We start from the raw sequence: 25,816 nt of genomic DNA on the forward strand, positions 1-25,816 counted from the left end.
GGGGATCTGTTATGGAGAGGGGGATCTGTTATGGAGAGGGGGATCTGTGTGGAGAGGGGGATCTGTGCACTGTTATGGGCATAACAGTGCACAGATCCCTTTCCCCATAGCAGTGCCATAGACCGATCCCCCTCTCCATAACAGATCCCCCTCTCCACACAGATCCCCCTCTCCACACAGATCCCCCTCTCCACACAGATCCCTCCTCTCCACACAGATCCCCCTCTCCACACAGATCCCCCTCTCCACACAGATCCCCCTCTCCACACAGATCCCCCTCTCCACACAGATCCCCCTCTCCACAACAGATCCCCCTCTCCACACAGATCCCCCTCTCCACAACAGCGCCACCCACAGATCCCCCTCTCCATAACAGATCCCCCTCTCCACACAGATCCCCCTACCCATAACAGCCCCGGCCCTGCTGCTCACAGCATCACTCACTGCATCTTTATTTTACCTTACAATCGTGACGCTCCAGTAACAACTCTGCAGGCAGAGCGGAGGGCGGCGTAACGTCACTTACTCACGTGACGCACCTGCTCCGCCCACTTTATGAATGAAGGAGGCGGAGCAGGCGCGTCAAGTAAGTGACGTTACGCTGCCCTCCGCTCTGCCTGCAGAGTTGTTACTGGAGCGTCACGATTGTAAGGTAAAATAAAGATGCAGTGACTTAAAGTAAACCGCCCGCATAGCAACGAATCCAAACCCCATATTTTCTGCCGATATGTACCAATATCGGCCGAAATGGATTAGGCCCATTTTCGGCCGATTTTTTTCGGCCGCCGAAATTTCGGTGCACCCCTAATATACAGAGAACCTGTCACCGTGTAATCTGCAGGCAGCGTGTTATAGAGCAGTAACAACTCTTTATATGTAATCTGCTCAGCTCCTCCTGCTCTATAACACGCTGCCTGCAGATTACACGGTGACAGGTTCTCTTTATATATAATCTGCTCAGCTCCTCCTGCTCTATAACACGCTGCCTGCAGATTACACGGTGACAGGTTCTCTGTATATATAATCTGCAGGCAGCGTGTTATAGAGCTGGAGGAGCTGAGCAGATTATATATAATTTTGTGGGAAAAGATTCAGTAAAACCTGTCATTTATACTTTCTATCTCTTCTCCTTCTGACTCCAGCCCCGTCCCTGTATACACACTTACACAGAAAGCTGACCCGCCATCCTGTTATCAGTTCATGTCTGTGCCTTTCTTCCGTTACACTTGTTACATGTTGATTTCCACCATGCTGCACCTTCCCAAATCTCTTCCTTTATACTTGGCAGAGGTGTGCTTTGTTTGTCTAGCGCAGATATAACCGCACTGACTCCTCTCTCCTTAGCTTGGCGTGGCGGTGGGTTTCCTTTTACCTCCGGTCCTGGTTCCTAATATAGAAGACAAGCAGCAGCTCTCCTACCACATCAGCATCATGTTCTACGGGACCGCCATCGCCGCAACCCTGCTCTTCGCCCTGGTAATATTTGGTGCGCATCATCCAAGTACAGGACTAGTAGATACAGGAGGAGGTGTAGTGTAGAGGAGTGTGTGTGAGGACGGTACAGGAATAGTAGATACAGGAGGAGGTGTAGTGTAGAGGAGTGTGTGTGAGGACGGTACAGGAATAGTAGATACAGGAGGAGGTGTAGTGTAGAGGAGTGTGTGTGAGGACGGTACAGGAATAGTAGATACAGGAGGTGTAGTGTAGAGGAGTGTGTGTGAGGACGGTACAGGAATAGTAGATACAGGAGGAGGTGTAGTGTAGAGGAGTGTGTGTGAGGACGGTACAGGAATAGTAGATACAGGAGATGGTGTAGTGTAGAGGAGTGTGTGTGAGGACGGTACAGGAATAGTAGATACAGGAGATGGTGTAGTGTAGAGGAGTGTGTGTGAGGACAGTACAGGAATAGTAGATACAGGAGGAGGTGTAGTGTAGAGGAGTGTGTGTGAGGACGGTACAGGAATAGTAGATACAGGAGGAGGTGTAGTGTAGAGGAGTGTGTGTGAGGACGGTACAGGAATAGTAGATACAGGAGGAGGTGTAGTGTAGAGGAGTGTGTGTGAGGACGGTACAGGAATAGTAGATACAGGAGGAGGTGTAGTGTAGAGGAGTGTGTGTGAGGACGGTACAGGAATAGTAGATACAGGAGGTGTAGTGTAGAGGAGTGTGTGTGAGGACGGTACAGGAATAGTAGATACAGGAGGTGTAGTGTAGAGGAGTGTGTGTGAGGACGGTACAGGAATAGTAGATACAGGAGGTGTAGTGTAGAGGAGTGTGTGTGAGGACGGTACAGGAATAGTAGATACAGGAGGAGGTGTAGTGTAGAGGAGTGTGTGTGAGGACGGTACAGGAATAGTAGATACAGGAGGAGGTGTAGTGTAGAGGAGTGTGTGTGAGGACAGTACAGGAATAGTAGATACAGGAGGTGTAGTGTAGAGGAGTGTGTGTGAGGACGGTACAGGAATAGTAGATACAGGAGGAGGTGTAGTGTAGAGGAGTGTGTGTGAGGACGGTACAGGAATAGTAGATACAGGAGGAGGTGTAGTGTAGAGGAGTGTGTGTGAGGACGGTACAGGAATAGTAGATACAGGAGGTGTAGTGTAGAGGAGTGTGTGTGAGGACGGTACAGGAATAGTAGATACAGGAGGAGGTGTAGTGTAGAGGAGTGTGTGTGAGGACGGTACAGGAATAGTAGATACAGGAGGAGGTGTAGTGTAGAGGAGTGTGTGTGAGGACGGTACAGGAATAGTAGATACAGGAGGTGTAGTGTAGAGGAGTGTGTGTGAGGACGGTACAGGAGTAGTAGATACAGGAGGAGGTGTAGTGTAGAGGAGTGTGTGTGAGGACGGTACAGGAATAGTAGATACAGGAGGTGTAGTGTAGAGGAGTGTGTGTGAGGACGGTACAGGAATAGTAGATACAGGAGGAGGTGTAGTGTAGAGGAGTGTGTGTGAGGACGGTACAGGAATAGTAGATACAGGAGGTGGTGTAGTGTAGAGGAGTGTGTGTGAGGACGGTACAGGAATAGTAGATACAGGAGGAGGTGTAGTGTAGAGGAGTGTGTGTGAGGACGGTACAGGAATAGTAGATACAGGAGGCGGTGTAGTGTAGAGGAGTGTGTGTGAGGACGGTACAGGAATAGTAGATACAGGAGGAGGTGTAGTGTAGAGGAGTGTGTGTGAGGACAGTACAGGAATAGTAGATACAGGAGGAGGTGTAGTGTAGAGGAGTGTGTGTGAGGACAGTACAGGAATAGTAGATACAGGAGGAGGTGTAGTGTAGAGGAGTGTGTGTGAGGACGGTACAGGAATAGTAGATACAGGAGGTGTAGTGTAGAGGAGTGTGTGTGAGGACGGTACAGGAATAGTAGATACAGGAGGAGGTGTAGTGTAGAGGAGTGTGTGTGAGGACGGTACAGGAATAGTAGATACAGGAGGAGGTGTAGTGTAGAGGAGTGTGTGTGAGGACGGTACAGGAATAGTAGATACAGGAGGTGTAGTGTAGAGGAGTGTGTGTGAGGACGGTACAGGAATAGTAGATACAGGAGGAGGTGTAGTGTAGAGGAGTGTGTGTGAGGACGGTACAGGAATAGTAGATACAGGAGGAGGTGTAGTGTAGAGGAGTGTGTGTGAGGACGGTACAGGAATAGTAGATACAGGAGGAGGTGTAGTGTAGAGGAGTGTGTGTGAGGACGGTACAGGAATAGTAGATACAGGAGGTGTAGTGTAGAGGAGTGTGTGAGGACGGTACAGGAATAGTAGATACAGGAGGAGGTGTAGTGTAGAGGAGTGTGTGTGAGGACAGTACAGGAATAGTAGATACAGGAGGAGGTGTAGTGTAGAGGAGTGTGTGTGAGGACAGTACAGGAATAGTAGATACAGGAGGAGGTGTAGTGTAGAGGAGTGTGTGTGAGGACGGTACAGGAATAGTAGATACAGGAGGTGTAGTGTAGAGGAGTGTGTGTGAGGACAGTACAGGAATAGTAGATACAGGAGGTGTAGTGTAGAGGAGTGTGTGTGAGGACAGTACAGGAATAGTAGATACAGGAGGAGGTGTAGTGTAGAGGAGTGTGTGTGAGGACGGTACAGGAATAGTAGATACAGGAGGAGGTGTAGTGTAGAGGAGTGTGTGTGAGGACGGTACAGGAATAGTAGATACAGGAGGTGTAGTGTAGAGGAGTGTGTGTGAGGACAGTACAGGAATAGTAGATACAGGAGGAGGTGTAGTGTAGAGGAGTGTGTGTGAGGACGGTACAGGAATAGTAGATACAGGAGGTGTAGTGTAGAGGAGTGTGTGTGAGGACAGTACAGGAATAGTAGATACAGGAGGAGGTGTAGTGTAGAGGAGTGTGTGTGAGGACAGTACAGGAATAGTAGATACAGGAGGAGGTGTAGTGTAGAGGAGTGTGTGTGAGGACGGTACAGGAATAGTAGATACAGGAGGAGGTGTAGTGTAGAGGAGTGTGTGTGAGGACGGTACAGGAATAGTAGATACAGGAGGAGGTGTAGTGTAGAGGAGTGTGTGAGAGGACGGTACAGGAATAGTAGATACAGGAGGTGTAGTGTAGAGGAGTGTGTGTGAGGACAGTACAGGAATAGTAGATACAGGAGGTGTAGTGTAGAGGAGTGTGTGTGAGGACGGTACAGGAGTAGTAGATACAGGAGGTGTAGTGTAGAGGAGTGTGTGTGAGGACGGTACAGGAATAGTAGATACAGGAGGAGGTGTAGTGTAGAGGAGTGTGTGTGAGGACAGTACAGGAATAGTAGATACAGGAGGAGGTGTAGTGTAGAGGAGTGTGTGTGAGGACGGTACAGGAATAGTAGATACAGGAGGAGGTGTAGTGTAGAGGAGTGTGTGTGAGGACAGTACAGGAATAGTAGATACAGGAGGTGTAGTGTAGAGGAGTGTGTGTGAGGACGGTACAGGAGTAGTAGATACAGGAGGTGTAGTGTAGAGGAGTGTGTGTGAGGACGGTACAGGAATAGTAGATACAGGAGGAGGTGTAGTGTAGAGGAGTGTGTGTGAGGACGGTACAGGAATAGTAGATACAGGAGGAGGTGTAGTGTAGAGGAGTGTGTGTGAGGACAGTACAGGAATAGTAGATACAGGAGGTGTAGTGTAGAGGAGTGTGTGTGAGGACAGTACAGGAATAGTAGATACAGGAGGTGTAGTGTAGAGGAGTGTGTGTGAGGACGGTACAGGAATAGTAGATACAGGAGGAGGTGTAGTGTAGAGGAGTGTGTGTGAGGACGGTACAGGAATAGTAGATACAGGAGGTGTAGTGTAGAGGAGTGTGTGTGAGGACGGTACAGGAATAGTAGATACAGGAGGAGGTGTAGTGTAGAGGAGTGTGTGTGAGGACGGTACAGGAATAGTAGATACAGGGGGAGGTGTAGTGTAGAGGAGTGTGTGTGAGGACGGTACAGGAATAGTAGATACAGGAGGAGGTGTAGTGTAGAGGAGTGTGTGTGAGGACGGTACAGGAATAGTAGATACAGGAGGTGTAGTGTAGAGGAGTGTGTGTGAGGACGGTACAGGAATAGTAGATACAGGAGGAGGTGTAGTGTAGAGGAGTGTGTGTGAGGACGGTACAGGAATAGCAGATACAGGAGGAGGTGTAGTGTAGAGGAGTGTGTGTGAGGACGGTACAGGAATAGTAGATACAGGAGGTGTAGTGTAGAGGAGTGTGTGTGAGGACAGTACAGGAATAGTAGATACAGGAGGAGGTGTAGTGTAGAGGAGTGTGTGTGAGGACGGTACAGGAATAGTAGATACAGGAGGAGGTGTAGTGTAGAGGAGTGTGTGTGAGGACGGTACAGGAATAGTAGATACAGGAGGTGTAGTGTAGAGGAGTGTGTGTGAGGACGGTACAGGAATAGTAGATACAGGAGGAGGTGTAGTGTAGAGGAGTGTGTGTGAGGACGGTACAGGAATAGTAGATACAGGAGGAGGTGTAGTGTAGAGGAGTGTGTGTGAGGACAGTACAGGAATAGTAGATACAGGAGGTGTAGTGTAGAGGAGTGTGTGTGAGGACGGTACAGGAATAGTAGATACAGGAGGAGGTGTAGTGTAGAGGAGTGTGTGTGAGGACAGTACAGGAATAGTAGATACAGGAGGTGTAGTGTAGAGGAGTGTGTGTGAGGACGGTACAGGAGTAGTAGATATTTGGGGGAGGACGACGCTTGTGGCTCCCTGAATATTTACTTCCATCCTCTTTCTCGGGGGGCATGAGCGCCGTAGTTTTCTGGCCGTTGCCTTTTTCCATTAGGGCTCATGCACACGATTGCTGTTGTTTTCCAGTCCACTATTTGTGGATCCGCCCAACACGTGTGCGTTCCACATTTTGGGAAATGGTACAGCTGGCTCCTATTAGAACAGTCCTGTCCTTTTCTGTAATGCGGACAATAATAAGTCATTGCACTCACTGGTAATTTGACTTTCCAGAACCCATGACAACACCATAGAGAGATGGATCCGCCCCTGCAGTTGGACAGGAAGCCCCAGAGCATTTGATAAGGGAACGCCCACGTCCTCCTTCAGTGTTGATTCCAGAGCAGATCTGTAGGAGCCGCACTGATGGAATTCTTAGAACTTCTTCTTTCTTCCTTTTTCTAAGCATCAGGGATGGAATCAGAGGGTGCTGTCATGGGTTCTGGAAAATCATATTACCGATAAGTGTAATTATCATTTTCCCTTCACCCATGACAGCACCATAGCGAGACTGAACAGCAGAGGAATAAAACACCCCTCGGGAGGGACAGCGCTTGAGAAGTATTCCACGCTAAGAACAGCCAGAAGTAATAGAGGGAACCGAAGGCTAACAAGAAGTCCGATCAAGAAACAGCCTAAATTCCAGCAACTGACATTAGACTATAAACCAGGCGTAATCTTATAAAATAAATCCCACGTGGTTCCTCATCAAGTGCTTATAAAAATAATCCTATCAGACACAGCCGCCGGCCATCCGGACATGGCCGCACAAGTCAGGGCACAGGGCAGACAAACACAACTGCACTACAAAAGCCCAGCAGCAGACGGCTACAATGCAGAGCTGCCGGAGCAGTCATCCCAGTAAGAATAAACATGGAAGTAATTGGCTCCACCAGTACAGAGGCCATGAAATTAATCACCCCACCCAAGCTCAGAGGCAGGCAGCCCGACGGGCACGGACCTGGAGGCAGGCAGCCCGACGGGCACGGACCGGGAGGCAGGCAGCCCGACGGGCACGGACCGGGAGGCAGGCAGCCCGACGGGCACGGACCGGGAGGCAGGCAGCCCGACGGGCACGGACCGGGAGGCAGGCAGCCCGACGGGCACGGACCGGGAGGCAGGCAGCCCGACGGGCACGGACCGGGAGGCAGGCAGCCCGTCGGGCACGGACCGGGAGGCAGGCAGCCCGACGGGCACGGACCGGGAGGCAGGCAGCCCGACGGGCACGGACCGGGAGGCAGGCAGCCCGACGGGCACGGACCGGGAGGCAGGCAGCCCGACGGGCACGGACCGGGTGGCAGGCAGCCCGACGGGCACGGACACTTTCAAACAAGCAGGTATAGATGCAAAGGATATTCAACCCACCAAACAAACAAACCTAAAATCAAAGGCGCTGAGCCAGGCCCTGTTTCTCTGTGCTCCTTGTTTCACTGCCCGGGGGCGGCATGTCCCCGGCTCCTCTGTCCAGAGGACAGGAAACCACACTGAAGGGGAAAGTGGGCGTTCTGGGGCTTCCTGTCAAACTGTGGGGCAGATCCATCTCTATGGTGCTGTCATGGGTGAAGGGAAAAATTGTGTGCATGAGCCCTAGACACATGCATGCTCGGCTGCTCTGTGTGTTTGCAGTGGAGTCGCTTAGGGTTCATAGTCATATCTTAGGTTTGGCCTAAAAAGATGCGTTGGGCTGAGTACTGGAATATAGACCTGGAGGCAGTAGTGATGCAGCTCTGAATAAGGTATGCCCTATTGTTAGAAATCCCTTGTGCCCCATTGAACTACAAATCGGAATTCATTAAAACTCTGATTTTATTTCACTGTATAAGAAAGAAAAGAGGAAACTATGAGGGGGAGGAGGGGAAACTGAGGAGGAGAAGGAGGAGGGGAAACTGAGGAGGGGAAACTGAGGAGGGGAAACTGAGGAGGGGAAACTGAGAAGGAGGAGGGGAAACTGAGAAGGAGGAGGGGAAACTGAGAAGGAGGAGGGGAAACTGAGAAGGAGGAGGGGAAACTGAGAAGGAGGAGGGGAAACTGAGAAGGAGGAGGGGAAACTGAGGAGGAGAAGGAGGAGGGGAAACTGAGGAGGGGAAACTGAGAAGGAGGAGGGGAAACTGAGAAGGAGGAGGGGAAACTGAGGAGGGGAAACTGAGGAGGGGAAGGAGGAGGGGAAACTGAGAAGGAGGAGGGGAAACTGAGGAGGAGAAGGAGGAGGGGAAACTGAGGAGGAGAAGGAGGAGGGGAAACTGAGGAGGAGAAGGAGGAGGGGAAACTGAGGAGGGGAAACTGAGGAGGAGAAGGAGGAGGGGAAACTGAGGAGGGGAAGGAGGAGGGGAAACTGAGAAGGAGGAGGGGAAACTGAGAAGGAGGAGGGGAAACTGAGGAGGAGGAGGAGGAGGGGAAACTGAGGAGGGGAAACTGAGGAGGGGAAGGAGGAGGGGAAACTGAGGAGGGGAAGGAGGAGGGGAAACTGAGGAGGAGAAGGAGGAGGGGAAACTGAGGAGGAGAAGGAGGAGGGGAAACTGAGGAGGAGAAGGAGGAGGGGAAACGGAGGAGGAGGGGAAACTGAGGAGGGGAAGGAGGAGGGGAAACTGAGAAGGAGGAGGGGAAACTGAGGAGGAGGAGGAGGGGAAACTGAGGAGGAGGAGGAGGGGAAACTGAGGAGGAGGGGAAACTGAGAAGGAGGAGGGGAAACTGAGAAGGAGGAGGGGGAAACTGAGAAGGAGGAGGAGGAGGGGAAACTGAGGAGGAAGAGGAGGGGAAACTGAGGAGGAGGAGGAGGGGAAACTGAGGAGGAGGAGGAGGGGAAACTGAGGAGGAGGAGGAGGGGAAACTGAGGAGGAGGAGGAGGGGAAACTGAGGAGAAGGAGGAGGGGAAACTGAGAAGGAAGAGGAGGGGAAACTGAGAAGGAGGAGGAGGGGAAACTGAGGAGAAGGAGGAGGGGAAAGTCTAAAAAGGTGGAGTGCAAACTATGAGAAGGAGGAGAAACTAGGAGAAGGGGAAACAGAAGGAAGAAGAGAAAGTATGAGAAGGAGGAGGAGGGCAAATATATGATATACTGCCCCCCCTCCTATAGATATATATCTATAGATGGGGGGCTGATTGAGGAGGGGGGAGTATATTATATATCTATAGATGGGGGGGCTGAGTTTGAGGATGGGGGGGGGGCAAAATATTATCCCTGGGGTCCCTCCAGACAGCGAGCTCTTCTTTCATCAGAGTTTCAGTGCATTGCGATCTGTATTTCGGACACGAGGGATTCCTGGCCCTAGGACATACATTGTCTCTAGTCACAGTAGAGGGGGGATACCCCAGAAGGATTGTCAGCTCTGCGTCTATATCTGTGTGCTGTGTCCAGTCTTTCAGGACGCGCCCCCGTTGCCCCCTACGCTGGCTCAGGCGGTGCAGCACTCCTCGGCCGATGGTCACTATTCCTACAAACTTTCCATCCTGCGGCTCCTGAAGAACAAGAACTTCATCCTGTTGGTTGTATCATACGGTGAGTCTTTGGACGGGCCCCTAGGTGTGTGGCGGTAACAGGGCCCCATTATTGCTATTCTTCATGATTTCAGGTCTGAACACTGGAGTCTTCTACTCTCTGTCTACCCTACTGAACCGCATGGTGACCGAGCATTACCCGGTAAGTGGCCATTGTGGAGTGTGGCTTCCCCCGCCGGAGCAGCTGCCGATCACTGGCTGCCTCTCTGTTGTCCTTCTGTACAGGGAGAAGAGGTGAACGCCGGGCGCATTGGTCTGACCATCACTGTGGCGGGAATGTGTGGAGCGCTAGTCACTGGCTTCTGGCTGGACAGGACCAAGACCTACAAGTGAGTTCAAGGGGCGGGGAGGAGGGGGCTGAGCGAAAGTGAGGAGGGCTGGGAGGGGGCTGAGCAAGGGTGAGGAGGGAGGGGGTTGAGCGAGGGTGAGGGGGGGGGGCTGAGCGAGGGCAGGAAGGAGGGGGCTGAGCGAGGGCGAGGAGGGGGGGGCTGAGCGAGGGCAGGGAGGAGAGGCTGAGCGAGGGCAGGAAGGAGGGGGCTGAGCGAGGGTGAGGAGGGGGGGGGCTGAGCGAGGGCAGGAAGGAGGGGGCTGAGCGAGGGTGAGGAGGGGTGTGAATGTAAGGTGGGCAGGGAGGGGGGGGCTGAGTGAGTGTTTGGAGGATGGGGGAGCTTATTTTGAGGGCTGACTGTGTGCTTTCTCAGGCAGACCACTCTGGGCATCTACATCTTCTCACTGCTGGGGATGCTGGTCTTCACATTTACCTTGGATCTTGGGTTCCTCTGGGTCGTCTTCATTACAGCAGGGTGTCTGGGGTGAGTACAGCTCATAGAGGTGGGCGTGCACCCATCATTTGGCATGTACTGGTGGATGTTGGGGTTTCAGGGTGCAGAGATGACTGTGTACCCTTCCTGCAGGTTTTTTATGACTGGGTATCTTCCTCTGGGCTTTGAATTTGCTGCCGAATTAACCTACCCAGAATCAGAGGGAACATCGTCTGGACTTCTGAATGTGTCTGCTCAGGTATGTGGATAGTGGATGGGGCCTAATTATTTGATAGGGGTGGAGTACGGATTTGGTCGTGGTCATACATGGGGGTGGTGCTCTGCAGTCTTTTAAGGTGGAGTTGTTAATTGGGGTGGGGTCATGCAGTCTATTAGGACGTGATCGTAGCTGGGGCTAGGTCTTCCCTTCTTGATTAGGGTGTGGTGGTAGCTGGGGCGGGGTCTTCCATCTTGATTAGGGTGTGGTCGTAGCTGGGGCTAGGTCTTCCCTTCTTGATTAGGGTGTGGTGGTAGCTGGGGCGGGGTCTTCCATCTTGATTAGGGTGTGGTCGTAGCTGGGGCTAGGTCTTGCCTTCTTGATTAGGGTGTAGCTGGGGCGGGGTCTTGCCTTCTTGATTAGGGTGTAGCTGGGGCGGGGTCTTGCCTTCTTGATTAGGGTGTAGCTGGGGCGGGGTCTTGCCTTCTTGATTAGGGTGTAGCTGGGGCAGGGTCTTGCCTTCTTGATTAGGGTGTGGTCGTAGCTGGGGCGGGGTCTTGCCTTCTTGATTAGGGTGTGGTCGTAGCTGGGGCGGGGTCTTCCTTCTTGATAAGGGTGTGGTCGTAGCTGGGGCGGGGTCTTGCCTTCTTGATTAGGGTGTGGTCGTAGCTGGGGCGGGGTCTTGCCTTCTTGATTAGGGTGTGGTCGTAGCTGGGGCGGGGTCTTCCATCTTGATAAGGGTGTAGTCGTAGCTGGGGCGGGGTCTTGCCTTCTTGATTAGGGTGTGGTCGTAGCTGGGGCGGGGTCTTGCCTTCTTGATTAGGGTGTGGTCGTAGCTGGGGCGGGGTCTTCCTTCTTGATTAGGGTGTGGTCGTAGCTGGGGCGGGGTCTTGCCTTCTTGATTAGGGTGTGGTCGTAGCTGGGGCGGGGTCTTCCATCTTGATTAGGGTGTAGTCGTAGCTGGGGCGGGGTCTTGCCTTCTTGATTAGGGTGTGGTCGTAGCTGGGGCGGGGTCTTCCATCTTGATAAGGGTGTAGTCGTAGCTGGGGCGGGGTCTTGCCTTCTTGATTAGGCTGGAGTTTTGTTGGGTGTCTTGTGGGTCATGGTTTCATGTACAGTCAGGTCCATAAATATTGGGACACGGACACAATTCTGACATGTTTGGCTCTATACACCACCACAATGGATGTGAAATGAAACGGACAAGACGTGCTTTACCTGCAGACTGTCAGCTTTAATTTGAGGGTATTTACATCCAAATCAGGTGAACGGTGCAGGAATTACAGCAGTTTGCATATGTGCCTCCCACTTGTTAAGGGACCAGAAGTAATGGGACAGAATAATAATAATAACTCAAACTCGCACTTTTTAATACTTGGTTACAAATCCTGTGCAGTCAATTACAGCCTGAAGTCTGGAGCATAGACATCACCAGACGCTGGTCTCATCCCTGGTGATGCTCTGCCAGGCCTCTACTGCAACTGTCTTCAGCTCCTGCTTGTTCTTGGGGCATTTTCCCTTCAGTTTTGACTTCAGCAAGTGAAATGCTCAATCGGATTCAGGTCCGGTGATTGACTCGGCCATTGCATAACATTCCACTTCAGTATGCTTTGGGTCATTGTCCATCTGCGCTGTGAAGCACCGTCCAATGAGTTCTGAAGCATTTGGCTGAATAGGAGCAGATAATATTGCCCGAAACTCTTCAGAATTCATCCTGCTGCTTTTGTCAGCAGTCACATCATCAAAAAATCCAAGAGAACCAGCTCCATTGGCAGCCATACATGCCCACGCCATGACACTACCACCACCATGCTTTACTGATGAGGTGGTATGCTTAGGATCATGAGCAGCTCCTTTCCTTCTCCATACTCTTCTCTTCCCATCACTCTGGTACAAGTAGATCTTGGTCTTATCTGTCCATAGGATGTTGTTCCAGAACTGTGAAGGCTTTTTTAGATGTCGTTTGGCAAACTCTAATCTGGCCTTCCTGTTTTTGAGGCTCACCAATGGTTTACATCTTGTGGTGAACCCTCTGTATTCACTCTGGTGAAGTCTTCTCCTGATGGTTGACTTTGACACACATACACCTACCTCCTGGAGAGTGTTCTTGATCTGGCCAACTGTTGTGAAGGGGGTTTTCTTCACCAGGGAAAGAATTCTTCGGTCATCCACCACAGTTGTTTTCCGTGGTCTTCCGGGTCTTTTGGTGTTGCTGAGCTCACCGCTGCGTTCCTTCTTTATAAGAATGTTCCAAACAGTAATTTTGGCCGCGCCTAATGTTTTTGCTATCTCTCTGATGGGTTTGTTGTGTTTTTTCACCCTAATGATGGCTTCACTGATAGTGACAGCTCTTTGGATCTCATCTTGAGAGTTAACAGCAAATAGCAGACGTGAAATGACCTCTGGACCTTGTATCTGCTCCTTGTAATTGGGATAATGAGGGAATAACACACACCGGCCATGGACCAGCTGAGAAGCCAATTGTCCCATTACTTTTGGTCCCTTAACAAGTGGGAGGCACATCTGGAAACTGCTGTAATTCCTGCACCGTTCACCTGATTTGGATGTAAATCCCCTCAGATTACAGCTGACAGTCTGCAGGTAAAGCACATCTTGTCCGTTTCATTTCACATCCATTGTGGTGGTGAATAGAGCCCAAAATGTTAGAATTGTGTCCGTGTCCCAATATTTATGGACCTGGCTGTATATGGCATGATTTCTGCTGTCAGCACTGAGCTCAGTAAAGTAATTCGGGAACATTGTGTAATACTTAAAGGGCCGGTAAGCCTTAAGGCAGCCATACTCATTAAGTAGAAGATGGATGAACAATCACCTGGTGAAGGATCGCACACACTTATTTTTCTCCGTACTGGGCGTACATGTTCTGTGACACCCGCGGAGGGGTAAACGCGGCGATGTCTCTTCAGACAGTAATGGTCGTCTCTCGGCTAAAACAATTGTTAATTTTATCCCAACAGCTAATCGCCTTGATTGAAATCATCCATTTTGATAAACTTTAGACTGATACGGCGCTATACGGCTCCTCCACACTCCGCTGTACGAAGCTGCATCTGGTAGGAGGTGATACAGCAAGAGCTGGCTGTGACTGGCAGAGGAAGGGTTAAAGATTAGGCATATCAGACATTCCCCAGAGTCCGGCCAACAATCAGACCTCGACCTTTATCCCCCTGCAGAGTGCGCTAATCTGAGCCGCCAACATAGACCAGCGAGGCCAGGGGTAATAATCTGCAGGGGGTAGAGGACAGAACGATGTTCTGCAGATCTCTAGAGGTCAGTGGTGTAATAATCTGCAGGATATATCACTGTGCATCTGTCAGGAGGGAACAATGTTCTGCAGGTCTCAGGTTCTGATGCCCCCTCGGGGGGTAGTTCCTGTGCTTTGGCACAGTGGGCGGAGTCACCTCGCCCCTTTCGGGGATAGGTGACAGTCTTTGCTTTCCACGTGTGACTTGTATTTATCACAGGCAGTTACTTTACAACGTGACCCCTCGCTGTGTGACGTGGTCAGGGGGACGTGGTGGGGGGAGGGAGAAATAGGGTCTCACTTGCCCCAACCCCTGGCCTGAGACGTCTCTTCTCTCTCCTCAGGTGTTTGGACTCATTTTCACCACTGCTCAGGGGCAGATCCTGGAGAAGTTTGGGGTGAAGCCGGGTAACATCTTCCTGTGCTGCTTCCTGCTGGTTGGTGCCATCATCACTGGTACGTCCTGTATATGAGGGGCCCTGATGACGGGAAACAGAGCGACTCCCCTGACATGTGTCGCACCGTCATCTGGAGGCTTAATAATCTGTCTGAGGGGAGGAGCCGCCAATCTGGGGGGGGGGGGGGGAGAGGGAGCAGCCGCCAATCTGAGGGGAGGGGGGGAGAGAGAGCAGCCACCAATCTGAGGGGAGGGGGGGAGAGAGAGCAGCCACCAATCTGAGGGGAGGGGGGGAGAGAGAGCAGCCACCAATCTGAGGGGAGGGGGGGAGAGAGAGCAGCTGCTTATCTGAGGGAGGGGGAGCAGCCGCCAATCTGAGGGGAGGGAGGGGCGCGGGAGCATTCTGAGGGGGGGGGGAGCAGCCGCCGCCAATCTGAGGGGAGGGGGGAGAGGGAGCAGCCGTCAGTCTGAGGGGGGGGGGGGAGAGAGCAGCCACCAATCTGAGGGGAGGGGGGAGAGGGAGCAGCTGCTTATCTGAGGGGAGGAGGTAGGGGGAGCAGCCGCCAATCTGAGGGGAGGAGAGAGGGGGAGCAGCCTCCAATCTGAAGGGAGGGGGGGAGATGGAGCAGCCACCAATCTGAGGGGAGAGGGAGCAGCCGCCAATCTGAAGGGAGGGGGAGCAGCCGTCAATCTGAGGGGAGAGGGAGCAGCAGTCAAACTGAGGGGGAGAGAGGGGCAGCCTCCAGTCTGAGGAGAGAGAGGGGGCTTCATGCGATTATGGCAATCACTATGTTTTATTACTTTCTAAAAGTTAAAAACCTCTAATAAGAGTCCGACTCCCATAACTTTTGGGGTTCATGTAAATTTTCGATCACCTGCGGTATCCCTCAGACCAGACATTCTGGAGTCTAGAATTTTAAGTTTTTTACTTTATTCCAATTTATGATTTTAATATGTTATTTTCTTAATGTTTTTGATTTCACCCCCCCACCCCACTCTGTATTGTGGGTGCCGGCCGTGATATCCAGCTGACTGGGTTAAAGGGGTTTTCCATAATAGGAATGGTGCCTGTACACATTAGGGGCTGAGCTTTCGGCAGGGCTGGCGGACTGATGTATGACAGGAGATAAACGGCAGCGCCCCCCAGGACTGACATAAGCTTCATCTCTGCTTTTCCTTCTCGGCAGCCTTCATCAAGTCAGACCTGCGCAGGCAGAGGGCAAATCAGGAGCTGGCACAGGCGGTAAGTACCTTCTATTCAGGCATAGGCCACAGTGGTCAATGTCCAAGTGCAATAGTCTAATGACAGCTGGGTGGGCGCTGTGGGCCTGGCGTGTGTTGTGGAATTACTGGGCACAGATATCGGGCTGGGGGTTGAGAACTGTAGAGATAAGATAATAAGGTCCAATGTCCCTCCATGGCCAGAGTACACAGGAATGGTCACGTGGCTGTCCCTAGAGGTGGTGACGCAGGAGCGGCTGCCTGCGTGGGTCACGTGGCTGGCTCCATGTGCAAGCTTCACCTTATAACCCCCATTACCCCTAATGCTGCAGGGCCAAGGTATGTAGCTGCTGAAGGGGGTAGCGTGCTCTCTGGTGACAGCCAATGTTGTTGCAGCCACTGGTGTCATGCCATAATGTGGACGTCCTATATGGCTCTGTGGCTCGTCGGCCACAGGTAAGTAACTTGCTTTGCACGTGGGTTGGTGCTGGAGACCCTGTGGGGCTTATTACGGCTGCCACTGTGACTAACCTGCTGCCATGCATTACTAACAATAGCTTGTGGTGTGGAGAGTCGGCCACCACGGCCCATCGTGACCGCTGTCTTCTGTGTCTGCACAGGGGCCTGGACTGTGTCCCACAGACGCGCAGGAGTTCCCAGCTCCTCAACTAAACCAAGAATAAAAGATCGCCTAAGAACCAAAGAGCGGCCGCCGGACAATCACCCACCGGAATCGCTTCCCTTTTATTTAAAACAATAAACGTTGTGGAAGAAATGTGTTGTGCAATGTTCCTTCAGGGGCCCTGGGCACTTTTGGCATCAGAGGTGAAAGGTCACGGTCCTGCCCACAATCAGTTCCTCTTCTTGGTGCTGGAGGATGGCGGCTCAGCCTGAACCTCTAGAAACTGGAAGCCGATGAGCATGCCGAGAATGGAGAAGCCTGCGGGGGAGGGGAGAAGCTGTCATAGAAATATCCTGTACAGACAACAAGCACTTTTCAGTGATTGGGGAGACTCCCAGCATGTTTAGACAGCCACAGAATAGGAGTTGTAGTTTCCCAGCTGGTGGCAGCAGAGATCCGGTTAGTGCCATCTACTAGACCCGACCTCACCAGGTTTGCAGTCCTGCCTTCGAGCCAAAACCAGAAGTGGATCCAGCAGGAAGGAGACGGCCTTCATATTCCGCACTCCCTTCAAACCCACCTCTTGCTTTGGCTTAAACTGCAGTACTACACTACTGGTGTGTCGCCGCAGGGACCCCCCCCCCCCCCAACTGGTAACACCCATCACCCTTTACTGCAAGCAATTCATAACTTCTAGTAGGAATAACGGAAGAATGGCACAACATGGAGCCATGAGAATAGATGCTCCGGGATCAGACCTGGCAGGAGAGGGGGCAGGGCAATGCTATTCATATGGCCAGGCGGTTCTCGGGCCGAGCTCTATTCTCTGCTTCTGGTCCTTGGTGGCAGTGGTCACGGGCTGTACCTGCCCGCGGTGGCGGTTCTCGGGCCGAGCTCCCTTCTCTGCTTCTGGTCCTCGGTGGCAGTGGTCACGGGCTGTACCTGGTGGCGGTTCTCGGGCCGAGCTCCCTTCTCTGCTTCTGGTCCTCAGTGGCAGTGGTCACGGGCTGTACCTGCCCGCGGCGGCAGTTCTCGGGCCGAGCTCCCTTCTCCTCTGCTTCTGGTCCTCGGTGGCAGTGGTCACGGGCTGTACCTGCCCGCCGTGGTGGTTCTCGGGCCGAGCTCCCTTCTCCTCTACTTCTGGTCCTTGGTGGCAGTAGTCACGGGCTGTACATGCCCACAGTGGCGGTTCTTGGGCCGAGCTCCCGTCTCCTCTGCTTCTGGTCCTCGGTGGCAGTGGTCACGGGCTGTACCTGCCCGCCGTGGTGGTTCTCGGGCCGAGCTCCCTTCTCTGCTTCTGGTCCTTGGTGGCAGTGGTCACGGGCTGTACCTGCCCGCAGTGGCGGTTCTCGGGCCGAGCTCCCTTCTCTGCTTCTGGTCCTCGGTGGCAGTGGTCACGGGCTGTACCTGGTGGCGGTTCTCGGGCCGAGCTCCCTTCTCTGCTTCTGGTCCTCGGTGGCAGTGGTCACGGGCTGTACCTGCCCGCGGCGGCAGTTCTCGGGCCGAGCTCCCTTCTCCTCTGCTTCTGGTCCTCGGTGGCAGTGGTCACGGGCTGTACATGCCCACAGTGGCGGTTCTTGGGCCGAGCTCCCTTCTCCTCTACTTCTGGTCCTCGGTGGCAGTGGTCACGGGCTGTACCTGCCCGCCGTGGTGGTTCTCGGGCCGAGCTCCCTTCTCCTCTACTTCTGGTCCTTGGTGGCAGTAGTCACGGGCTGTACATGCCCACAGTGGCGGTTCTTGGGCCGAGCTCCCGTCTCCTCTGCTTCTGGTCCTCGGTGGCAGTGGTCACGGGCTGTACCTGCCCGCGGTTCTCAGGCCGAGCTCCCTTCTCCCGTCACCACTGAGTGGATGGAAGTGGTGACCTGTGTAGAAGGAGAAGGAAACCCCTGCACCCTGAAGAGAGTTCCTAGCTTCATAGAACGCCATGTGTTGCCCATACAGTGCATGCCCCAGCAGAATAACCCTGCACCGTGCCTGTCACCTTAATGCAGGCATGGCCAACCTGCGGCTCTCCTGATGTTGTAAAACCACAATTCCCATCATGCCCTGCTGATGGCTGTAGGCAGTCTTTGCATGCTGGGAGTTGTAGTTTTGCAACAGCTGGAGAGCCGCAGGTTGGCCATCCCTGCCTTAATGCCTTTTAAGAAGTCTCCCGGCTGCCCCTCTATGTAAACCGCTTCCTTAGTAAGGACAATGGCGGCAGGCCATGCAGCGTCCTTTCCTACAACGTCTTTACCGCTGGACAACCGCTTTAAAGGGGTACCCCGGTTTTGCAATTTTCAGCACCAATTGACCTGAAACAGTGTTATCACTTACTAAGTGATTGTTTATCTGTAAAGCCCCGTTTTCCTGCACTCCATTATGGTCATGTGACGTGGTGACATCACATCTGAGGTGTGGCCAGGCTTGTAAGGCTCCGCCCTGTAGACGTGATGTCAGCAATGATGCCGTGATGTCAGTGATTGTGAGATCTCTCCCTTACACCTTATGTCTGTGGAGGCACTTGGTTCACAATCACATGACGTGTCCGTTTTGCGTTTGTGAAGCCGCGCTGCTAAAAGAAAGGGGAGGCAGCGAGCGGATGCTCCAGCCGCTCCCCGTAAGGCTTGTGGTTGGATGTAACCCCAGGGGCACAGATCAGGATTCAATGACCCTGGACATAACTGCTGTCAGCGGGAGGAGAGGCTTTCATCCATCCGTGTCTCCTACGCTCACCTAATGCTGAGTGTGACCCCTCTCTGCTCAAATACTGCTCCGATGTATATGCCGTACACTGCTCCGCCCCTTCTATCAGATCTCCGATGTATATCCCGTACACTGCTCCGCCCCTTCTATCAGATCTCCAATGTATATGCCGTACACTGCTCCTCCCCTTCTATCAGATCTCCGATGTATATCCCGTACACTGCTCCGCCCCTTCTATCAGATCTCCGATGTATATCCCGTACACTGCTCTGCCCCTTCTCTCAGATCTCCGATGTATATCCCGTACACTGCTCCGCCCCTTCTATCAGATCTCCGATGTATATCCCGTACACTGCTCTGCCCCTTCTCTCAGATCTCCGATGTATATCCCGTACGCTGCTTCGCCCCTTCTATCAGATCTCCGATGTATATCCCGTACACTGCTTCGCCCCTTCTATCAGATCTCCGATGTATATCCCGTACACTGCTCCGCCCCTTCTATCAGATCTCCAATGTATATCCCGTACACTGCTCTGCCCCTTCTCTCAGATCTTCTATGTATATCCCGTACACTGCTTCGCCCCTTCTATCAGATCTCCGATGTATATCCCGTACACTGCTCCGCCCCTTCTATCAGATCTCCGATGTATATCCCGTACACTGCTCCTCCCCTTCTCTCAGATCTCCGATGTATATCCCGTACACTGCTCCGCCCCTTCTCTCAGATCTCCGATGTATATCCCGTACACGTCTCCGCCCCTTCTCTCAGATCTCCGATGTATATCCCGTACACTGCTCCGCCCCTTCTATCAGATCTCCTATGTATATCCCGTATACTGCCTCAGATCTCCGATGTATATCCCGTACACTGCTCCGCCCCTTCTATCAGATCTCCTATGTATATCCCGTATACTGCCTCAGATCTCCGATGTATATCCCGTACGCTGCTCCTCCCCTTCTATCAGATCTCCGATGTATATCCCGTACGCTGCTCCGCCCCTTCTATCAGATCTCCTATGTATATCCCGTACACTGCTCCGCCCCTTCTTTCAGATCTCCGATGTATATCCCGTACACTGCTCCGCCCCTTCTATCAGATCTCCTATGTATATCCCGTACACTGCTCCGCCCCTTCTTTCAGATCTCCTATGTATATCCCGTACACTGCTCCGCCCCTTCTTTCAGATCTCCTATGTATATCCCGTACACTGCTCCGCCCCTTCTATCAGATCTCCGATGTATATCCCGTACACTGCTCCGCCCCTTCTATCAGATCTCCGATGTATATGCCGTACACTGCTCCGCCCCTTCTATCAGATCTCCGATGTATATGCCGTACACTGCCCCGCCCCTTCTCTCAGATCTCCAATGTATATCCCGTACACTGCCCTGCCCCTTCTCTCAGATCTCCGATGTATATCCCGTACACTGCTCCGCCCCTTCTCTCAGATCTCCGATGTATATCCCGTACACTGCTCCGCCCCTTCTCTCAGATCTCCGATGTATATCCCGTACGCTGCTCCTCCCCTTCTATCAGATCTCCAATGTATATCCCGTACACTGCTCTGCCCCTTCTCTCAGATCTCCGATGTATATCCCGTACACTGCTCCGCCACCTCGTGTCAGATCTCCACCGTATACACCACAGGCAGAGGGAAGAAGCTGCAGCTCACAGAAGTAGCAAGATTCAGGTCAGGGAATTATAATTGGCACTTGTATATAAACATCTTAAAGAGGCTTTGTCAGCATGATCAACCCTGTTACATCAGTCATACCAGCTGGTAGGGTTCATGCTGATTAAAACTATACCTTTCTTTTGTGTATATGCTAAAAAGCTGCTGAGAAATATGTGTTTTATTCATATGCAAATGAGAAATTGGAGCACCAGGAGGCGGGGCTGAACCCTTTGATCACTACTCTAACACCCCCTGTGCTCTGCACACGCCCCCTCCCCTTGATTGACAGGTCTTGACATGCCAAGGGCAGAGCTGTGTGCTAGCATTTACATATCATATGCACTATGTACTATAGCTTCACCACACAGAGATCTGCTCAGAAAGCTCATCTACATATCACTGCTTTATTCACAGACACAATATATGATCATACAGACACCAGTAATATCTGTTATCTTATAAGTATAGGAAAGATGCTGAGGGCAGAGCTGTGTCCTAGCATCTACATATCATATGCACTATGTACTATAGCTTCACCACACTGACATCTGCTCAGAAAGCTCATCTACATATCATATACACTATGTAATATAGCTTCACCACACTGACATCTGCTCAGAAAGCTCATCTACTTATCATATACACTATGTAATATAGCTTCACCACACTGACATCTGCTCAGAAAGCTCATCTACATATCATATACACTATGTACTATAGCTTCACCACACTGACATCTGCTCAGAAAGCTCATCTACATATCATATACACTATGTACTATAGCTTCACCACACTGAGATCTGCTCAGAAAGCTCATCTCCATATCATATGCACTATGTACTATAGCTTTACCACACTGAGATCTGCTCAGAAAGCTCATCTCCATATCATATGCACTATGTACTATAGCTTTACCACACTGAGATCTGCTCAGAAAGCTCATCTACATATCATATACACTATGTACTATAGCTTCACCACACTGAGATCTGCTCAGAAAGCTCATCTACATATCATATGCACTATAGCTTTACCACACTGAGATCTGCTCAGAAAGCTCATCTACATATCATATACACTATGTACTATAGCTTCACCACACTGAGATCTGCTCAGAAAGCTCATGTACATATCATATACACTATGTACTATAGCTTCACCACACTGACATCTGCTCAGAAAGCTCATCTACATATCATATACACTATGTACTATAGCTTCACCACACTGACATCTGCTCAGAAAGCTCATCTACATATCATATACACTATGTACTATAGCTTCACCACACTGAGATCTGCTCAGAAAGCTCATCTACATATCATATACACTATGTACTATAGCTTCACCACACTGACATCTGCTCAGAAAGCTCATCTACATATCACTGCTTTATTCACAGACACAATATATGATTATACAGACACAGCTTTGTCCTCTGCATGCTGATGTCTAACCCTGTCAAGTGGAGGGGGCGTGTGCAGACCACAGGGGGTGTTACAAGGCAGTGCTCCAAGGGTTCAGCTTCACCTTCTGGTGCTTGCACTTGCTTATTTGCACATGGAGGAAGACACAGATTTCTCTGTGGCTGTTTAGCACAGAGACAAAAGAACAGTATAGTTTTAATCAGCATGATGACCCCTACCAGGCAGTTAATAGGGTTGATCATGCTTACAGAGCCTCCTTTTTTCAAAAGTACAAAGGAAAAAAAAAAAACAGAAGTGATCCACATTGTGAATAAAGCAGTAGTGTCCAGGAGGAGGTCCTCTGTGAGCACCGCAGCGAGGCCTTCATAGATCGGACCTCTCTATGGCGCTACAATGACGTACAGCAGCATCCTCCCTCAGGACGGGGAGGTGGAGGAGCAGCTCCGGGAGGGCGGTCACGGGTCGAGCGGATGCTCCACGCTGCCCGGATTTACTATAGATACCGCTATTAGGGGTAGTGTGGGGCCTGTAACCCTTACTGTGCTTGTGGTCACCTCATTGAATGTACCAAGGAAGGAATTGTTTTCCCCTAAAATGACAGAATTGGCTTCTACCTCACAGGGGTTTTTCCCTCCCCTGGATCAGGAACTGGAAGGACGGAGGCCGTTCTCAGCCTTACAAGCCATTGGCCTCATTTATCAAACTGCTGTAAAGTACAATTGGCTTAGTTGCCCATAGCAACCAATGAAAAGCCAAAAATGAAAGGTAGAATCTGATTGGTTGCTGCAGGCAACTAAGCCAGTTCTACTTTACAGCAGTTTGATAAATGAGCCCCATACGTTAATTAATGTGTTTCCTGTCATTGGTCTACAGCCCCGCGGCCCACACAGACACACAGCCCCGCTGCCCACACAGACACACAGCCCCGCTGCCCACACAGATACAGACACACAGCCCCGCTGCCCACACAGACACACAGCCCCGCTGCCCACACAGATACAGACACACAGCCCCCGCTGCCCGCACAGACACACAGCCCCGCTGCCCGCACAGCCCCGTTGCCCGCACAGCCCCGCTGCCCACACAGACACACAGCCCCCGCTGCCCGCACAGATACAGACACACAGCCCCCGCTGCCCGCACAGATACAGACACACAGCCCCCGCTGCCCGCACAGATACAGACACACAGCCCCCGCTGCCCGCACAGATAGACACACAGCCCCCGCTGCCCGCACAGATAGACACACAGCCCCCGCTGCCCACACAGATACAGACACACAGCCCCCGCTGCCCGCACAGACACACAGCCCCGCTGCCCGCACAGATACAGACACACAGCCCCCGCTGCCCGCACAGATACAGACACACAGCCCCCGCTGCCCGCACAGATAGACACACAGCCCCCGCTGCCCACACAGATACAGACACACAGCCCCCGCTGCCCGCACAGACACACAGCCCCGCTGCCCGCACAGATACAGACACACAGCCCCCGCTGCCCGCACAGATACAGACACACAGCCCCCGCTGCCCACACAGATACAGACACACAGCCCCCGCTGCCCGCACAGACACACAGCCCCGCTGCCCGCACAGATACAGACACACAGCCCCCGCTGCCCGCACAGATACAGACACACAGCCCCCGCTGCCCGCACAGACACACAGCCCCGCTGCCCGCACAGCCCCGCGGCCCACACACAGACACACAGCCCCGCTGCCCGCACAGACACACAGCCCCGCTGCCCGCACAGACACACAGCCCCGCTGCCCGCACAGACACACAGCCCCCGCTGCCCGCACAGATACAGACACACAGCCCCCGCTGCCCGCACAGATACAGACACACAGCCCCCGCTGCCCGCACAGATACAGACACACAGCCCCGCTGCCCACACAGATACAGACACACAGCCCCCGCTGCCCGCACAGATAGACACACAGCCCCGCTGCCCGCACAGATAGACACACAGCCCCGCTGCCCGCACAGATACAGACACACAACCCCCGCTGCCCGCACAGATACAGACACACAGCCCCCGCTGCCCGCACAGATACAGACACACAGCCCCCGCTGCCCGCACAGATACAGACACACAGCCCCCGCTGCCCGCACAGATACAGACACACAGCCCCCGCTGCCCGCACAGATACAGACACGCTGCCCGCACAGATACAGACACACAGCCCCCGCTGCCCGCACAGATACAGACACACAGCCCCCGCTGCCCGCACAGATACAGACACACAGCCCCCGCTGCCCACACAGATACAGACACACAGCCCCCGCTGCCCGCACAGACACACAGCCCCGCTGCCCGCACAGATACAGACACACAGCCCCCGCTGCCCGCACAGATACAGACACACAGCCCCCGCTGCCCGCACAGATACAGACACACAGCCCCCGCTGCCCGCACAGACACACAGCCCCGCTGCCCGCACAGATACAGACACACAGCCCCCGCTGCCCGCACAGATACAGACACACAGCCCCCGCTGCCCGCACAGACACACAGCCCCGCTGCCCGCACAGCCCCGCGGCCCACACACAGACACACAGCCCCGCTGCCCGCACAGACACACAGCCCCGCTGCCCGCACAGACACACAGCCCCGCTGCCCGCACAGCCCCGCGGCCCACACAGACACACAGCCCCGCTGCCCGCACAGACACACAGCCCCCGCTGCCCGCACAGACACACAGCCCCCGCTGCCCGCACAGACACACAGCCCCCGCTGCCCGCACAGACACACAGCCCCGCTGCCCGCACAGATACAGACACACAGCCCCCGCTGCCCGCACAGATACAGACACACAGCCCCCGCTGCCCGCACAGATACAGACACACAGCCCCCGCTGCCCGCACAGATACAGACACACAGCCCCCGCTGCCCGCACAGATACAGACACACAGCCCCCGCTGCCCGCACAGATACAGACACACAGCCCCCGCTGCCCGCACAGATACAGACACACAGCCCCCGCTGCCCGCACAGATACAGACACACAGCCCCCGCTGCCCGCACAGATACAGACACACAGCCCCCGCTGCCCGCACAGATACAGACACACAGCCCCCGCTGCCCGCACAGATACAGACACACAGCCCCCGCTGCCCGCACAGATACAGACACACAGCCCTATGGCCATATACAGCGCTTACGTGGCTCTGTAGCAAAACCTGTACAGGATTGTAACGGTACCTTGTTCTTTTCTTTAGACTTGCACCAGCAGGAAAAACGAAGTTTAATTCATATGCAAATGAGCACTCGCAAGTGCCCAGGGGCGGCGTTCAGTGTGTAGGTGCCCAGGGGCGGCGTTCAGTGTGTAGGTGCCCAGGGGCGGCGTTCAGTGTGTAGGCGCCCAGGGGCGGCGTTCAGTGTGTAGGCGCCCAGGGGCGGCGTTCAGTGTGTAGGCGCCCAGGGGCGGCGTTCAGTGTGTAGGCGCCCAGGGGCGGCGTTCAGTGTGTAGGCGTCCAGGGGCGGCGTTCAGTGTGTAGGCGCCCAGGGGCGGCGTTCAGTGTGTAGGCGCCCAGGGGCGGCGTTCAGTGTGTAGGCGCCCAGGGGCGGCGTTCAGTGTGTAGGCGCCCAGGGGCGGCGTTCAGTGTGTAGGCGCCCAGGGGCGGCGTTCAGTGTGTAGGCGCCCAGGGGCGGCGTTCAGTGTGTAGGCGCCCAGGGGCGGCGTTCAGTGTGTAGGCGTTCAGTGTGTAGGCGCCCAGGGGCGGCGTTCAGTGTGTAGGCGCCCAGGGGCGGCGTTCAGTGTGTAGGCGCCCAGGGGCGGCGTTCAGTGTGTAGGCGCCCAGGGGCGGCGTTCAGTGTGTAGGCGCCCAGGGGCGGC

General features: G+C 53.4%; 3 protein-coding genes across 4 annotated transcripts in view; 2 read left to right on the forward strand and 1 right to left on the reverse strand.

Moving 5' to 3' along the window:
- Positions 1-1,471, forward strand: part of BATF (basic leucine zipper ATF-like transcription factor) — a 19,364-nt gene extending 17,893 nt beyond the window's left edge. The window contains exon 4 of the mRNA XM_040411348.1: positions 1,345-1,471. The gene's annotated coding sequence lies outside the window, so the exon portion shown is untranslated. The remainder of the gene's footprint in view (positions 1-1,344) is intronic.
- FLVCR2 (FLVCR heme transporter 2) overlaps positions 1-16,339 on the forward strand; it is a 26,701-nt gene extending 10,362 nt beyond the window's left edge. The window contains exons 3-12 of one of the 2 annotated variants that reach the window (XM_040411346.1): positions 1,345-1,486; positions 9,564-9,704; positions 9,778-9,845; positions 9,929-10,032; positions 10,405-10,515; positions 10,618-10,723; positions 14,291-14,402; positions 15,531-15,586; positions 15,961-16,020; positions 16,185-16,339. In XM_040411346.1, coding sequence (XP_040267280.1) covers positions 1,345-1,486; positions 9,564-9,704; positions 9,778-9,845; positions 9,929-10,032; positions 10,405-10,515; positions 10,618-10,723; positions 14,291-14,402; positions 15,531-15,586; positions 15,961-16,020; positions 16,185-16,247 — 963 coding nt within the window. In that variant the 3' untranslated portion in view covers positions 16,248-16,339. The remainder of the gene's footprint in view (positions 1-1,344; positions 1,487-9,563; positions 9,705-9,777; positions 9,846-9,928; positions 10,033-10,404; positions 10,516-10,617; positions 10,724-14,290; positions 14,403-15,530; positions 15,587-15,960; positions 16,021-16,184) is intronic. The other variant, XM_040411347.1, reaches the window with a different exon arrangement.
- Positions 16,275-25,816, reverse strand: part of ERG28 (ergosterol biosynthesis 28 homolog) — a 19,084-nt gene continuing 9,542 nt past the window's right edge. The window contains exon 3 of the mRNA XM_040412368.1: positions 16,275-16,504. Within this exon, the coding sequence (XP_040268302.1) occupies positions 16,416-16,504 (89 nt within the window). The 3' untranslated portion in view covers positions 16,275-16,415. The remainder of the gene's footprint in view (positions 16,505-25,816) is intronic.

Source organism: Bufo bufo, chromosome 11 (assembly GCF_905171765.1).
Source record: "Bufo bufo chromosome 11, aBufBuf1.1, whole genome shotgun sequence".
NCBI classification, from domain to species: Eukaryota; Metazoa; Chordata; class Amphibia; order Anura; family Bufonidae; genus Bufo; species Bufo bufo.